At 41.0% G+C, this 18,365-nt stretch overlaps 1 protein-coding gene across 1 annotated transcript; it reads left to right on the top strand.

Annotated features, from left to right (window-relative positions):
- Window positions 1-3,145: 3,145 nt before the first annotated feature.
- On the top strand, window positions 3,146-14,161 carry KLF11 (KLF transcription factor 11; the record flags this gene model as incomplete). The annotated part of the gene is made up of 4 exons (XM_083368073.1): window positions 3,146-3,361; window positions 6,947-7,207; window positions 7,834-8,830; window positions 10,049-14,161. 4 exons carry the CDS (start codon window positions 3,146-3,148, stop codon window positions 10,339-10,341), a joined length of 1,767 nt encoding a protein of 588 aa, XP_083224199.1. The 3' UTR covers window positions 10,342-14,161.
- Between the last annotated feature and the right edge of the window lie 4,204 nt (window positions 14,162-18,365).

Raw genomic sequence — 18,365 nt, 5'->3', positions numbered from 1 at the left:
CTGTCACAGAGGTGGACAGCATTTCCAGAATGTCCCAATGAATTGTGGCCATCTGAAAATGGCAGCCACGTCTGGGACAGCGCCACATCACCTGAAGGGATACCGAAGGGTGGAACAGCTTGCTCTCCTTTCACAACATGAGCTCCACGCTCTATGGAAACTGAGTGATTGGTGATGGGGTATGAGGAGGAAGTAGGACCCGGTGGGGTGGGAAAGCAGGCCCAAGGCCTGTGGACTCCCTAAGGGACAGAAAGCAGATCACATGGTCCTCATGGGCTGGGGAAGGCATTAGGAGACCTCCCAAGGCCTTCCTCACCTGAGACATTCTGTGCTCTACTTAATGACACATGCAACCACCTAATGACTGTGAGGGAAGGAATGGGGGTTAGTAAGGCAGTTAAGCAAGATCTGTAACATGCTTAATAACTGCAACAACTTGCAATTGTAATAGGCAAGCTCCATTATGGCAGTAAGTCTAGGAGTATCTGTACACACTTCTCTTGAGCCTAATTATGTCTTTTTTATTATCCTGGCAGCACTGTTTTGTCTATAATTTTTCCAAGACTGGTTTTGTTGACAGAAAAATCTTCAGGGTCCAGTCCAAGCCAGGAATAAACCAAATCGAGACTGCTTGGGAAAGAAGGTTGTGTTTATTGAGGAACAAAACAGAAACAGCATGCAGTTCTGGGACAGCTGACCAAGATGGAGTGGAGAGTGGTGGGTTTTATACCTTCTGATTGAGATGCTCCAGGGGATTGTGCCACGTAGTGAGCCTTGTGTCAATGGTGGTGGGTTAATCCTATTATATCCTAAAGATCATGTTTTTAGACTTTGGGTGGAGGATGTAGATTTTTGGGTTGTCTTTCTAATCCCATCAGCTTCAAGGTTCCTGGCCCCAGTCTTCCTGAATGAATCACCAAATCTGCATTTCTAAAAGCTGGTTTCTGCTTGGGTTGGATTCTGCCTAAGATTTTCTATTTCTTTATGGAAATATAATATTCTGCCTTTTTTAATATCTCCCCAAATATTTCCTTCTCTAGCAAAGGGGGGTGCTGACTTCTTACGGTTTGTAGATTAACATAGTCAGTGGAGCCTTGGTTAAATTGTTGGATTATGACTGGGGGAGATGCAGGTTTAAGTCCCTGTTGAGCTACAAAAACTCCCAGGGTAATTTTGGGCCATCTCTCATCCCAAACTACCTCACCGTATTGTGGTGGGGAAAAATAGGAGTGAATACTTAACACACCACTTTGGGCTTGTAAAAAGATATAAATTTAATAAACAAAAATAATCAACTTCAAAATTATAAAATGGAAAGGAGTAGATTACAATAATCTATTCAACACTTGTTCCCTGAATTGTTTTTTAAAAGGAATGTTGATACGGTGGCTAAACAATTTAAATACAAAGTCCTGCTGCAATAATATGTTTCAATAGCAAGAAAAATATTTGTACCAGAGAATTATGTTCATAGCCTAAACACTATTTTCTCAAATTGCCTATTGTACTGCTTACGCTCAAAACATAAATTCTCGCAAATGTGCTACTATAGAAAAACAATTTAACACAAATGGGAAGGTGGACTGCTTTTTAAAAAGTGCAGACTTGAACTGAGAAGTGCTCTACATTTCAGAGCAAAATAATTGCAAAACAGAAGACAAGAAAAATCAGTAAGTTTTTTTTTAATGACCCAGTTTGCCTGTTTTGTTCTTCTTCAAGTGCCTGACAATGAACTTTTTAAAGTGAGGACATCTTCAAACAAACTGCTTTGCAGACCTTCAACTGCAATTAATTTATAAACTTAATCGTGTCCTAAATCAGTTAGTTTTAACTTGTAGAAAAACATACTGTGGTTTATATGGAGACCAGAATGCAGGGAAAAGTAGTGAATAACCAACTCTTTCCTTTGTCTCCCTTTATTTTGCATTAGGAAATTTCATTTTAACAGAAGTGCCAATGCCTCACCGTCCAATAGCAAGGATTAGCATCAACAAAGTGTACTTTGGCTTCTAAAATTAAAATCAAGATCCATGTCAACTTCTTTGCATGCTACTATTACTACTAGTACTACTACTAATAAAGTTGGAAGGGACCTTGGAGGTCATCTAGTCCAACCCCGTCAGGCAGGAAACCCTATACATCAATCCCATGGAATTCAATGTGCCTATTCCTAGAGTCCCTACTCTCCTAAAATCCCTTTTGGGAACAATCTGATTAAGGTTAGTAGAATTTTAATTTCTGAGCAAACGTCTTTAAAAATATGAAACATCGGCTTCTTAAAAAAAGGAACCACTGGATGTAAATGCTTCAGTTTTTGCAATGGGAAAAGCAGCTTCTTGCAAAGCGGGTTGCCGTTCGCTGCTTACGGAACAAGCAACTATAAATAAAACGCTGCCTCCTCCCATTCTCCTGAAGAAAAAGGCAGCCTGTAAGTTTTTTGTTTTCAACTCGAGGAAACCAGAAGGCGGGCTGCCACAGCTTCGAAGAGGCCGCCGCGCTCGGCCCGGCCCCATGTGGCTGCGACCCAGATGTGGCAGAAGCAGAGGTGGGGGGGAGGGTGAAGCGAGTCATGAGGACAGCGCCTCGCGAGCCGCACGAGCTCCAGAAGCATTACTCACGCTGGGCGGGGCTTCGAAGGGAGCCCGCGTTGTTGCTGGAGCGCAGCGGGGGCGGGGCTTCGAAGGGAGCCCGCGTTGTTGCTGGAGCGCAGCGGGAACGGCGATGTCAACCCACCCAAAGCTGCGTCTCTTACACGCGGACACGCCCCCTCCCTAGAGCTTCCCTCTTCCTCCCTCCCCCTCCTCCTCCTCCCGGGCATTCCCTGGCTTGGCCGCCTCTCAGTGACAGACGGCCGCCCCGCCCTTCCCCGGCGCTGCCGGCCCCGCCTTCCCTCTCTCCTCGCGCCGACCTTTCCCCTAGTTTCCAGAGGGTGGCTCGTCTTGGCCGCCGCCGCCGCCGCCGAACGTGCCCACGAGGGTCCTTTCCTGCTCTCAGCATAGCTGCACGAGGCTGTCACGCCGCCCGAGGAAGCCCATTGGCTGGCCAAGAGGCAGCTCGGGGTGGCGATTGGCGGAGCCCTGCTTTCCCATCCCCTTTTTCGTTCTTTCCTCCTCCTCCCCCCGCCCCTTCCCAGCTGCTTTGCTGGATGGAGTGTTTTGGTGTGCTTCCCTCTGTTTTGGCTGCTCGCCTCCCTGGAAGGAGGGAGGGGCGGGCGGGCGGGAGGTGGTTCTGGCCGATTGCTTCGGCTGGCTTTGTCAGATCGCTGCTGCTGCGGCTGCTGCTGCTGCTGCTGCTGCTGCTTGCGGGAGCCCTCGCCATGCACACATCTCCTTGCAGCGAGGAGATGGGAGATGCCCCTTCGGTGAGTCCCACTTGTTGCACGCGGCGGGATGGGGACGCGGCAGGCAGGAGAGGGATCCTCTCTCCATAACCTTCCAGAGCCTGGAGAGGCTCGACGTGACGTGCCCTCTCTCTCTCTCTCCCCTTTGAATTCTGATCTGATCGGCGTGACTTTCCAAGGAACCAGGTTATCCGGGGGAGCAGAGGCCAAGCTTGCTGAGGCACCTCGGGAGGGAACCGAGCAAACGGGCTAAGCCAGGGGTCGGCAACCTCGGCTCTTTTATGACTCGTGGACTTCAACTCCCAGAATTCCTGAGCCAGCTACGCTGGCTCAGGAATTCTGGGAGTTGAAGTCCACGAGTCATAAAAGAGCCGAGGTTGCCGACCCCTGGGCTAAGCCTCTCTTTTTGATCTGCAAATGCAATTCGGGGGGGATCGAGACCCCGAGGTGAGAGGGCGCCAGAAAGACCGGAGGCTCCGGAGCGCGCTCTCCTTAAGCCCCCGCAGCTCGGGCAGCCTTGCCCTCTTCGTCACCCGCGGGGGTGGGTGGAAGGACCACCATCATCCGGCCGGGAGCGACCCTTTCTGATTCGCCTTTTCCTGGCGCTCGCTCTCTAGGAACTCGAGCTGGGGTGGCTCGTCCAACTTCTCCGGACCCAGCGACGAGTGTGAAGTGGGGGGGTGGGGGTGGGGTAGGGGTGGGGGCGGAATGCCGCTTCCGTCAAGCCACCCCCCACCCCACCCCCACCCCGCTTGGAAGACTAGATTTAAGCGAATGTTGGGGGGACTTTGCGGCGGATGCTTCTGGTTCTGCCCAGCCGATCATCAATTCCTAGGGATGCTTACTTAAGAAGTAAAAAGTCTTGAGAGTGAATGGAGGGCTGCAGTTTTTATTGGCTGGGGGAAGGGGGCGGCGAGGCTTTGCTCTGGGCATGGAGCTGGCGAGATGGCTGATGTGGGCAGAATAAAGTGCTTTAGCGTGAGTAATGTAAGCCGGCTGTGATCCATAGTTGCTTGCTAATGGCATGACTTCATGCCCTGGAGATTACAGTAAGTGCTCTTCTTTCAGCTGGTAGGTTGGGAGGGGCATCCTTATCTCTTCTCTCTCTCTCTCTCTCTCTCTCTCTCTCTCTCTCTCTCTCTCTCTCTCTCTCTCTCTCTCTCTCTCTCTCTCTCTCTGTCTCTGTCTCTGTCTCTCTGTCTCTGTCTCTCTCTCTCTCTCTCTCTCTCTCTCTCTCTCTCTCCTCCCACTCACGTGTGCGCCCATACACACAGACGGGGACAGGCAGACCGACTGAAGAGAGAGCTGCTTTGTTGCGAGTGCCTCCCAAGAAAAAGTGTCTCTGCTCTTCTCAGGATTTCCTGCCCTCTGAGCTGTCTGCTCTGAGGACAGAGCTACTGTGCCTTAAGAGGGCTTTCCAGCACTTTCCCTCAGTCAGGGCGACCGCCACCCATTTTGCTGGCGTGGCTATTTTGATGCATGACGTCTCCCCACTGCTTCCTTTCTCTTCCCCCCCCCACCCCCACCCCAAACCTTGAACTATATTTGGTTACTTTGGATCCCATGGAGGTGGGAAGTTACCCTCCCCATCTCCTTTAGGAGAAGGTGCTTCACCACCTCCTGGCCTTGCAGTTTTGACTAATCTTCATGTCAATCACACTTGCCATCCTCCTTTTTCCTTAAAGCAGAATAAAGAGGTGGGCATATGAATAGCATGGGAAAGGGGAATAAGTGTGTGTGTGTATTATATATATGTATATGTATGTATGTGTGTGTATGTGTGTGTGTGTGTGTATATATATATATAATCAAAAAAATAAAAGTAACACTTAACACAATGTACTGTATTTAATAGTAGGATGTTTTATTTTCTGTTCCCTTTATTTTTTTGAGCAGTGTGTATGTATGTGTGTGTATATATATGTGTGTGTGTGTGTATGTGTAATAGGCGTTATATAAGAATACTTGTTTGCTGTTGAGTACAATGAAGTGGGATTTCCGATCTTTGTGCAGCTGTAATTTGCAGCCGCTTCTAGCATAGTGTGTCATCTCCTCCAGTTTGCCACTGCAGTGTCTGGGTGAAAGGAGGTGATCTGAGGACGCACTAAGGAGGCTGTTGCATTTCTGTATGGAAATGAGGCCCCACCTTGCTTTTTCTTTTTCTTTTTTTTTCCTTCCTTCCTTTCTCTGTCTCAGGTTACAAATCTATTTTAGATTTCATAATGTTCTAGCTAGCTGTTCTAAAAAACCTTCTCAATGTTTGTTTTCTCCAGTAGTATCATCTTGGAAAACACTTCGATAATTAAAAAGAAGATCCCCTTGTGTTAATTATTTATATTGCTTAGTATTATGGTAACTTCTGCTTCATGTTAAATCTGTTAATAGTTAGATGATTTACAGATTCTGTTTGGGATCATTACCCTGAATTTAACATTAAATAATAGCATCAAACACTAATTGAATGACTGTCAAGTTTACTTTTAATCTTCTTTCACTCCCAAGTGTTAACTTCATTTATGGATTACAATTTAAGTTAATTGCAAATTCCATATAGATTTCACAGAATAAAAGATATTTTTGGCTTCACATATTATGAATCAAAAATCTACCCACCTGTAGTCTGCTTGTGTGAACTTAAGTACTGTGATTGGCAACTTTTTTCACTGTATATACAAGCCTATTTAGTTACATCTGGATTTACCTACATACAGCAAGCTATTAAGAGATAGTTTATATACTTCAGTATTTATTCAAGTGTCTATATGATACCTGTAATTAGTGTAATGGGGCATGAAAAGAATATATTTCTAAGTATTCTTATGAGGCTTATTACCAACTGGCTGATTACATTTTTTTCTACTAGTATTCAACATAGGGGGTATCTTCAGTGCAGTTAATAACTATAGTCTTTTTAGCTACAAAGGTAGCATTTAGTTAATAACATTTGATCATAGCCTATAAAAGAGGAATGTTTCTATAGATCCAGGTTGTCTAATATGTTTTGGACCAAAGGCTAGGTATTATATTCTTTAAAAAAATGGGTAGGGATTCAGACAAAAAAGTGATTTAATTAAATGCATTTAATTATAGAAATTTTCCCTTTCATTCAACATCACAGTTTGGCTACAGGTTTGATGGATTCTGAGGGATGTTTTGAGGTCTTTGGGGTGTCACATGCTACCCTGGGACTAGAGGTTGTAGATATTTTAGTACAGATTAAAGTCAAGTGCTCAAAAGCCTATTGATTTGGGCTTATTTTGTGCTTTGTGATCTTGTGATAAAAATGACAAGGAGTTAATGTGCAGGTTTTTAGATCAAAGGTTGTCTAGCAGCAATCAAAATGCAGGAAAGCCACCAAGGGTTGTGGCAACTATGTGCACAAGCCTGCTTTGTGGGAGATTGCTGCATTATACAGAGTTAATTGATTAGCCCTTGTAGCCTAATGGGTAGAAGTTTTTTAGAGGTCTTAAAAACCAGCATTGGCACCCAGATTTCCAAAGAGGTTGGATATTGATTGAATCATGGGATGAATGTCTAAGCAAACAGTGAAAATGTATTCACTTTTCTTCTGAATGATTAAAATGTGGTGATTCATCTCATCTCAAGGTTGATATTGTCGACATCTACGAATCCATCCGTGAACGGAGGCGGCACGACAGTGAAAGATCTACTTGTAGCACCTTGGAACGGAATGACATAGAAGCAGTTGAGACCCTTGTTTGTATGAGCTCCTGGGGTCAAAGATCACAGAAAGGCGACCCATTAAAAATAAGACCTTTAACACCTGTCTCAGATTCTGGGGATTTTGTAGGGCAGAATGAACCTACATCTGAGATGCCCAAGGATTATAACTTTTTATCCACACTGGTAAGGAAAAAGAAGAAAACTATGTGAAAGAAATTGAATTTGCATGAATTGGCTTTCCCCAATTAACCTTATAGTGCTTTATTGAACTTGAGGGATGATGACTTTTTTTATAATGGGTATCAGATATTTTTTATAGTATTATACATACTTTTTTTGGCAAATGCAATTGAAAACAATCTGGTGTTAATTGTTCTGGTTTATTACATCCCATGTTTTTCTATGATTCCCTGTTAACTTTATTTAAGACAAAACATTTGCAGCAAGGATGTGTGGAAATGTGAATTGAATAGCTGTTGCATGATTTTTCTGAAGCAGATGGATGAGAGTGTTCCACTGAACTGCAGCAACACATAGGAGTACATCTGAGAATATTGCTTTTTCAAGCACCATAAGATTGTGATTTTGGAAGGACGAATGTTGGAGTATGCAACTATAGGACAGTAGAATGAAGTGAAAATACGAAATTTGGGTAAACATTCTTTCACATTATAGTTTGGGGAAAAAAATCAGTATCTTGAGGTCTGAATGAGAGAGTATGGATTATGAATGTAATTAGTTATGGCCATAGCACTGGTTAGTCATGTTGATCTGTGTGCTGATTTCTTTCTTTTTCCTTTTTAATGTAGTGCATGACCCCACCATACAGTCCAGATTTTGTTGAGCCTTCTACAGCGTCACTGCCCTCCTCCCAAACTACTTACTCAAAACAATCAAGGGCAATCAAGGCAAACGTATCTGCCAGCGTAGTCACTCCTCCAGGTTGTACTCTTACTGTCACCCAGCCATCTGTTTTGAACATGGAGAAGCAATCCAGCCAGATGCCAGCAAGGACTGAGCAACCTGTTCCTCCGCTTTGCAGAGCTATGGCAACTAGTGTGATCCGTCACACAGGCAGCAGTTCTGGTTACTCCCACATTCCTGGTGTGCAAGTGAAACCAGAGGTTTCATCGGGCAACAGTGGGCCTGCAGACTGGCAGGAGGCCCAAGGCCAGCAACATTCCAGAGCTTCCCGGGATTGCCATATTGCAGAGAACTTGACCTGTGACACTTCACTTGCACACAGATCTTCCTCACAGGCCTCAGGTTGCTCTAGAACTGCCAATAAAGGATGTGAAATTCCAAGGCTTGCTTTGCAGCAGTCTCTTTACCCAAAGAATTATGAGCATGATATGCAGCAAAAGACCAGCCCCCTTCTGCCCTCCCCTCTCTCAAATCCACAGGTGATCTGTCAAATGATCCCCTTGGATGGACCAAGAGGTATGGTCCCTGCCCTATTAAAACCTTCTGCTCAGACTGCAGGAACCGTCAAGCGCATCTTACCCCACACGGCTCCAGTTTCTCAGCCTGTCCTGATGGGACCTTCTATGCCTCAGGGGACTGTTATGTTCGTTCTTCCACAGGCAGCTGTTGCCCAGGCACCCCCGTGCCAACAAACTGTGATGTCTGTGGGGAACACCAAGTTATTGCCTCTAGCCCCTGCTCCAGTTTTTATTGCCGCTGGTCAGAGCAGTACGCCTTTGATAGACTTTTCCCGGAGGAGGAATTATGTTTGCAACTTTCCTGGCTGCAGGAAAACATATTTCAAAAGCTCTCACCTCAAAGCCCATCTGCGTACTCATACTGGTAGGTATAGAACTGAAGGAATGTGGTGTACCTTATAATCTCACTGACGATGCTTGTGAGGCATCAAAAATGAACACTGAGGTTGTAATGGCATGAGACTCACTAGAGTGTTCTTCACCAACCTGCTGCTCTCCAGATGTGGCATTGCAGTTTTCAGAATTGTGAAAATATATTTCCACTGTATCTTCATGGTGTCATCTTGGGGAAGCTGAGAAACCATGCAAATGCCTCTGATTTAGAGGCAAAGGAAGATGTTCAGGCATGAAAAAAGTGCAGTCGAATTTTTACACAACATATAGAAGGAAAGGGGGAAGGATATTTACAGATTCCTTGACTTAACTACAGTAGAAGCAGTAGATGAAAAAAAACCCTACATTGATACTCCAAAAATTGTAAAACGTTTCATGGTGGAATGTTCTAAAGTGGATTGACTTCAGAATGGTCCCATTTCAAGATCAAACCACTTTGAGAATGTTTGGAATGGCCTGCAGAGTTTTTTAGAACATCTTGTAACAAAATGCTTAGCATACCTCTAATCTCTACAATAGGACCACAAAATAAAATCATATAACTTTACATTGATACTAATAATATGTTAATGCTACAAGTAGTCCTTGACTTAACGACCACGATTGAGCCCAAAATTTTTGTTGCTAAGTGAGACAGTTTTAAGTGAATTTTGCCCCATTTTCTGATTTTTCTTGCCATAGCTGTTAAGTGAATCATTGCAGTTGTTAAGTCAGTAACATGGTTGTTAAGTGAATCTGGCTTCCCCATTGACTTTACTTATCAGAAGGTCGCAAAAGGTGATCACATGACTCTGGGACACTGTAACTGTCATAAACACATGCCAGTTGCCAAGTGTCCGAATTTTGACCACGTGACCATGGGGATGTTGCAAGAGTCTTAAGTCACTTTTAACTTCCAATGGTCACTAAACAAATGGTTATAAGTCAAGGACTATCTGTATACTAAGAGGATTGAACTTCCTATATCTTATCAGTATTGGCAAAATACGCCCCTGAAAAGGTTTTCTTTTGCCAATCGCCCTTTAGGAGCTGCAGCAAAATTGTGGTCTATTTTACAGTATGGACAAAAGCTTCTAGTTACTTCTCTTTGTCTTTTCGTTTACTTGATAGAACATATTTAACAACAACTTTGGAGAATCCAACAAATTTATTTTTGAATTGTCTTTCCTTCTCCATTCCACTATTCCAGGAGAAAAACCATTCACTTGTAGCTGGGAAGGTTGCGATAAAAAATTCGCCCGTTCTGATGAGCTTTCTCGCCACCGCCGAACACACACAGGGGAGAAGAAGTTTGCCTGTCCAGTCTGCGACTGCCGTTTTATGCGTAGTGATCATCTGACAAAACATGCACGTCGTCACATGACCAAGAAGGTGCCCAGTTGGCAAACAGAAGTTGGCAAACTGAATCGAATTGCAGCTCTAGAGAAGCCAAGGAATGAGAATGCTCTGAGCATGCTCCTCCCAATGTTGTCGCCAGGATAGTGGGCTAACTGGCCAAACCACACATTTTGTGATGAACTTTATGGTTTCCAAAATTACCACTTTTACTGATTTTTAACTTAATTTTTACAAGTTATGCTTTTCTGTTGGGGAGGATGGGAAAGATTTTTTCTCTCTCTTTTTCCACCCTCTTTCTCTGCTTCAGTGTTCACCCTACTTAATGTTATATTATCTTTTTTCTTTTCTTTTCATTCTTCCAAGATTTTGGGAGGATCACCAGCACTTCAGAAAAGGAAAATATATTTGGGGTTGGGTGGGATAGAATATTAGCAAGGACTGTTCTTTGAAAATTTATCTTTACTTGAGTAAGAATAATTAATAGAAAGTGAAGCAGGCTGACTTTGTTGTTTTCGGTTTTCTGCTGGTTTTCTGTCTACTTTGTACAAATGTAGCTGCTATAGCCTGATTTTGCATTTATCCTCTGAAAGCAGTGGTATGGGAGATTGAAACTACCTCTCAGAAACTGTTCTCCTTGGTGTGAATACTGTCCAAACTGATTATCAACGTGGGTCTGAACTCCGATTTCATACTTGAGGCAATCTGCTTTAGGACTGCCTGTCATGTCATAGTTACCATTTGGAGCACTCTATTGGGAGATATATACCTAGAGATTGTATTTAAAATTGGCTTATTCAGATAGCGCAGGATTCACTTTGTTGTGACACCAACCATCTTCATCAAAGTTGAAAAGACCTGGCCTGCAATGGCGCTGAATTAATTTCCCCCTGTTCATTATTCCATACTGCTCAAAGCACTGTTCCATGTATGTGTTAGCAAAACTTGTTGGCATGTGAACAGAACTGTGCCTATGATTATCTGCTGTTTAAATATGGGTTTAATATGTTAATCAACTCACATCAAAAATCAGATATTTAATACAGAATTTCAGGACACCTGCTACATCAAAACTGATGTCTTGAATAGTATAAACACAATGACAGTGGTTATTAAAAGTTTGGACATACTATGAAGGAAACAGTGACTTGTGATAACACCTACTTCATTATAATTGTTAATATTTTAATTATTGTAATTGAGAAGTAGCCTCTTTCTTTTAGTATGGCTAACTTATCAGAATTGTGGGCTGCATCTCACCAACAACATAATTCAGTCAGAAACATGCATTTCCATAAAAGGAGTTAAGTGCATCCTTAAATTTGCCTTTTTAAATTTAACAAGTACTAGATGCCTAACTTAGTTTGGCTTATGCCCTTGGTGTATCCGTACATAAAAACAAGAAGGCCAAAGTTAAAAATTACTCCTGCTTGCACTAGTTTTTTAATCATCTAAACCAGGAGTGGGGAACTATGGCCCTTTTATGACTTGTGGACTTCAACTCCCAGAATTCTTGAGCCAGCCATGCTGGCTCAGGAACTCTGGGAGTTGAAGACCACAAGTCATAAAGGGGCAATATTCCCCACCTCTGATCTAAACAAACAACTAAAACTTCTCAGCACCTCACTGTTGACTGATCAAGAATTTTCACATAAGCCTTTCTAGGAAGGTCAGCAGAGCAAATGAGGCTGTTTGATTTGCAGTATTCGGTCAGAAGGATTTTTTGATCAAATCTAATATTGGCACTTGTGCGATAGGAATTTTTCCATTCCTTTCTGCCCGACACTCCCCAAAATCTATGCTGGAGAATCCAGGGCAAGGTCAAGATTCATGAAGTAATTTGTCTCACTGAAAGATGCTATTCTGTGAGTGTGGGAAAGACACTGGGAGGATTCAGCTGCATGATTTGCACTAAAGTGTCTTTTGAGTTGCAGTACTTATGCTTTTAAAATAAGGGGGATGGCTGTCACTTGTGGGCTGTGTCAAAGTAATAAAAATAGACATACCTGAAAGTAATAATCCTGTATTTTAAAACTGCCTTAAAAGTTCTTAGCCTTGGAGCAAAAATACTTTATTTTTTTCCTCAATTTTTCTTCTTGTGTCTTGTTCTACAGCACTATATTAAATGAATGAGTAACTGAAGTAATAGATAATTATTACTTGTCTTTTGGAGGGCCCTGTGGGAAATCAGAATTATTCATTCTGAGATATTATCTCTGATGACATGCCAAATACTGCATCTCAAGCTGAGAAAATTGTTTTTAACAAATATATGAAAGCATGGTGTATATGTATGGAGTATATCTGGCATATTGTTACTATCTTAAACTAGATAGATCTTTTACAATTGCAATATACATCGGTTATTTTTGTTAGGACAATCTTGCATTACTTTTATTTATTCTGAAGCTATCTGAGATATTTCCGTATATAATAGGAATTTGCTGGCATGAAAAATACATTTGGTTTTGAAAACTACATTTGCTATATGTTCCAAAATAACACATATTGTTTGATCAGTTGTTTTATTAGCTTTATTTTACACCAGTAGCAACAGCTGGAGACAGTCAGGAGGTTATGATTTTTCTTTCACTTCATCCTGGGGAGCAATTCATGTTAAAAACAGCATGACATCTTCCAGTGTGGTGGAGAGGAGGGGAGGGGGAATCTAGGCAAAATTACATGTTTTGAAAATCTGCTGGGCCGTCGTTCTAATGATGCCCATTCTAAGTATTTATATAATTATCTGAATTTGAAGAACCTAGTGTTCGTGAAGCAAACTATAAGGATCAGGAATTTCTTTCTCTAGAATATAGCAGCTCTTGGGTAGATGAATTAAGTATTATTTTCAGTTGGTGGGAACATTTTGTTTTGGCTTGCACTCTCAAATCAAGTGTAAGTAGGCTTCCTTTGAAATGAGATTAAACCAGGTCGTCATGCATATGTAGTCCTCAGCCATATATGATAGTTTGCCTGGTGCTTGAAAACTTTTGTATAGATGCAATTTGAACTAGATAAATGCAGAACAGAAAACTGGCTGGCAATGATGGTTCATAGTGACTGGGCTGCGTTTGATTGGTCACTAGATATGCAAGTAGAGGAATATTATAAAAAGCTGCATCTCAACGTGTGTGTGTGTGTGTATATGTATGCGTGTGTGTTTGGAGAATGAATATATATATATATATATATATAAAATGTTTGTGTGTATAAACACATGCATGTGTATGTTTTCTTCTCTTACACTCATGCTTACTTGCCATATTTTGAATTATTGAAGCAAATTGATAAAGCTGCAGTTCACAGTATTCTTAATTTTTAATTAACAGAAAAAAGGTTCTCATTAATTTTTAAAGCTTGTAAGAAGAGACATGTTAGTGGTATAGATTCAGTTCATACAATCAGACTGCAAGTTTGATTAATTTGAAACCACTTTTTCTGTTTTTTACAATATACAGATAGGAGTCCAATTTTCCCTTTCTGGACAATTTTATGACCTAATTATTGGCTGTTTGACTAGGCCAGGGGTAGGCAACCTTGGCTCTTTTATGACTTGTGGACTTCAACTCCCAGAATTCCTGAGCCAGCATGGATCAGCTTGGAAACCTCTCCCTTTCTCCTCAGCATGGCTGGCTCAGGAATTCTGGGAGTTGAAGTCCACGAGTCATAAAAGAGCCAAGGTTGCCTACCACTGGACTAGGGATTCTGGGAACTATCGTTCAATGTAGTAAAATTTTGTGCCTAATATTTTATATGAATAAACCTTGTTACTTTCTGTTCAGCATTTATTGTGAAATCCTTGTTATTTGTGTGAATATACATACAAATACTCTTGTATTTCTTCAAGGGCTGTTATATTTCCTTGTGAAATCCTTGTTATTTGTGTGAATATACATACAAATACTCTTGTATTTCTTCAAGGGCTGTGTTGTATTTCCTCTTCTAGTAAAATGGATATTTACATATAGCTTTGGTTGTATTTTCTCTTTCCTTGTGTTGGCAGTCTTTTTAATATGGAAATAGTACCATAAAGAAATAGGAGAGTTACAAAATCCATTGCTAAGTATAGCATTTGGGTTACAATTCAATGTCCCCTCGAACATCAGAATCTCCAGATATTTCCCCAGAGTCAGAGATAGGTTATAAATGCGGTGGTGAGGATCTGACATTACACTTTTAAAGCTCCCCAATCTCATAAAACCCTCAAAAGATGAGATTGGTGGGAACAAGCTGTGAATTTGGTTGGGATCCCCATGTTCCCAGCCCTCATCTTCAACCCCCCAGTCCAAAGAAATACTATGTAAAAACTGGAAAATGGATAAATATTTGCCAACCTATACAATACTTATAACATTCTCAAACATTTGTACTTTAATTCCTAAAATTCATTCTGTCAAAGAACCTGAGTCCCATCAAATCAGAAAAAATACTGATTTTGAATAAACGTATGGAAATTTTATTATCTATTATTTCAATAGAAGTTAAAAGAACATCAGCATTGCAGTAATACTAGTAATGTTTATTATCTATAAAATTAGAGCTGAAATAATGTATTGGGTGTATTCAAAGACCAAACCAAAAACACACATGCAAACATTTTACTTTGGCTCCTAAGTCTAAATCTTTCAAAGGCTGTTCCAGTTCTGGAAGCCAGGAAACTGCTGAGATGCCCAGATCCCTTTATCTCCAACTAAAGTTTGGCTGCTCTGAACAGTTCCTCTTTCTTCAGGAATGGAAGGCATATTTTCTGCATATCACCGGTGGTACACCTATTATAGCTTGAGGAATGCTGACCTAGGGAATAATGAGAAAGGAAGAAAGAATACCTTTTCATACATTATAACAGAATGCATTACTTTTAAAATGGCACAGTCAATAGCAAGACAATTGTGCAATAATGTAGTACTAAGGATTACACATCACCCTGTTTATTACCTTGCAGTTTACTAATCTAATGATTTTCACTACCATCAGCATCCTGCATCCTTTTCCAACTAAAAATGTGTGGGTTCCTTAAGTAATGTTGCTTTTGGGGATACACGCCTCCCTATCACTTGAACATAAATCCACCATGTACAACCAGCAAGAATTGGTAAGTATTGCTTATCCAGATTTAGCTGCATTCCAGTAGAATTAAGGATAGAGAATAGCAAAAGAAGTGATTGTAAAAGATTTGGCAAAGATTCAGTATCCTTCCTATGCCAAAGTGAATTTGAGGATGTTTGAAGAACAAGGAAATATTTAATTAAAGTGTTAATACTGTCATTCTGAAATTAGATAGCTTGTTCTGTGAGTGTTAAAGCTCAAAAATGTACCACATCTCCTGGAGTTCTTTATAATGTACTTCTGTAAGTTCTATATCAACATACCCAAGAATAAACAGCAGCCAATAATTGCATTTTCTACAAGTAACCATGCTTACAATTGTGGAGCATTTCATTCTAGTAGATAATTTACAAACAAGACGAGCCTGCAATGAAACCACCACATCATCAGCATTGCTCATGCGGTCAGTTTTTATTGCTGAAAAACTAGCCTTCTCTCCTGAACATCATCCCTCCAAAAGTACAGAATGGCTGAAGTCTGTTTGACATAGGCATCACAAAACTGCTGAAATGTAATTTGGCTGCTTCTTCAGTTTTTTGCAGTTGAGAAAACTTTCATACTATGTCCTTTATTTGCCACAGCCTATTGCTTGATAATCCCTATAACCTAAAGAGAAGTGTGTGTTTGGGTATTACTATTGGACTAGATCTCTGATGTATTTTGTCTATTGGCTAACTTAACTTTTAATTCCAATCTTATGATTAACAAAGTGTATCAATGTGAATCCAAGAAGATAAAGAGAAGAGCTACGCATAAAGGCAAAAGGTACTAATATGCTGAATTAGGTCTGGTAAGCAGGATTAGAACTAATATATGGATTGGAGACCACCAGGAAATCCTAGGGTTTCGGGCAACACTGAAAGTAAAACAAAAAGTCTGGAAGAAACCAATGGCAAACCAACCCTGCATTCTTGTCCAGAAAGCTTCACAGTCAAGTCAGCCAAATCACCAAGAGTTTGGCATAATTGAAAGAAGACCATACCTGCAGTTTACCACTATGCTGTTAGTTCTACATTTGTTATGGATTGAGATGGTTCTAAAATTTAATAAATGGTTAGTGTAGGATTGAAAGAATGAGTCCACATCTCACTCTGAGCCATTTTTTTAAAAAAATTACGGTTTGATTAATAAACCACAAGTAGAAGGGTTTATACATCCTTAGACATGTAAGGTGGCTGGATGGCTTTGGGCAGTCAGTCTCTCTCAATCTGACCATCACACAGGGTTCTTGTGTTGAAGTAGGTGACAAGAGCATTATGTGCAATTACAAAATAAAAAAGATAAGTCAAATCAATAAATAATGTGAAGCCAAAATCACATAAGTCACATTATGGCTTGATGTCATGTGTGGATACAGATAATTTAGTAAATGTGGTTAAATTTTGGAGCAAGCTGGTTTTTGCAGCAAATACAAAAAAACATGACCACATTGTGCTTCCTGTTTTTTATCTACATTTGTATAAGTTTCAAGTAATTTCCTATATAATGAAAGCAAACCTGTGAACATTTGGCAACTATAAACTATAAAATGATGATCATGATGATTTATGAAATGTATAGGCCACCTGTTTCCCAGCAACTTTGGGTGGTTTACAGATTGTTAAAAATGTTTAAAAAGCAAATTACAGTACATGAAGCACCAAACCAAACCAAAAAAACAAGATGGCAAAGAAAACAAATCCCTTGTGGAACAAGGGAAATGAAGAGAAAGGATGTCAATTATCCTTGCCAAATGCCAGAGCAAACAGCCTGGTCTTCAGAGCCCCTTGAAATATCAGTAAGGTGGAAGCTGTTCAAATCTTGGGGGGGGGGGGGAGAGGGAGGGAACTTCCTTCCAGAGGGCAGGAATTGCTACAGAGAAGGTCACTTCCAATGTCCTGAAAGATGATATCGTTTAATCAACGGAACCCACAGCACACCAACCCTAACAGATTGAGCTCCCTGGACAGATATTATTATATAAATAATTGTATAGTAACACTATTATATCAATAAGACATATTTCTTATATTTGAACGTGAAAGCTACATAATACATTTTTCAAACCTGAAACAGTATAAATACTCTCCAAAGTTAGTATTTCTTTATATTATCTGGGTATTAACTCAGTCCATCAGCAATACATGAGCAGGAACCGTTTAAAGTATATGCTAATATTTCCGACGTTTATATTCTAATCTTGCTGAAACGTTTCAGAATCCTGCCAGCATGAATGTTGACAGATTTCCTCCCCCTAAAAACGGTAGCTTACCTTCATAAGACAGATGCAGAAACAAAAAGTAATCAAGAGAATAATGTTAAAAATAGAATTAAAAACCTAAAAACGGGAAGCAGAAGGATTTGAGTTTGATTCCAAGGAAACAAAGGTGCCTTGGAGCATGTGTGAGCATGCACACAGCATGTCAGCAACTCCTCAAACGATGCAAGTACATAAATCAAGTTGGCACTGCACCTTTGGACAGAGAAGTGGTGAGATTCTCCTTCCAATCAAGCAGAGATTAGATAGCCATTTGCTTTTGTTGTTTTATATGGAGCAGAAAACTGAGCGAGGTATCTTACAAGTCACTGAGTCTGTGGTCAGAGATGGTTACCAAGAGGCAAACAGAGACGAGGTTCACACAGCAATAACTAAGCCAAGTGACCGAACTACTCAAACCCCTCTGGTGCTCTTTGCATCTGCTAAGATACACAAAGCTCACTTCACCGCTAACGTCTTTAGGAATACCATCTTTTTGTTAACTTCATGCTTCCATTTTGAATGTGGACATGTGACAGGAATATCATTTAGAAGGAACATTTTTGTTACATATTATCTGTAAAGAGGTACTTCAGCCTATGTGATTCTCCGCAAGTGACCAGCGAAGTTGGTTGGCTACTCATCTAAAGTGATCACACGGGAGTTAGCTCAGGCAAAATGATTTTTGCTATCCTGAGATTTTCTTAAGGATACTTCCATTTAGCCACTGTGGCATTACCAGTATTATAAAGATGGGCCACATGAGCCAACACTTTGGTGCAGGAGTAATTAATTAATGTCTTACTGATTTATTGGAATTGTTATCATT

Source organism: Vipera ursinii (genome assembly GCF_947247035.1).
Source record: "Vipera ursinii genome assembly, chromosome: 1".
Lineage (NCBI taxonomy): Eukaryota > Metazoa > Chordata > Lepidosauria > Squamata > Viperidae > Vipera > Vipera ursinii.
Note: the sequence above shows the minus strand (reverse complement) of the source record. Positions and strands in the feature narration are given on the sequence as shown.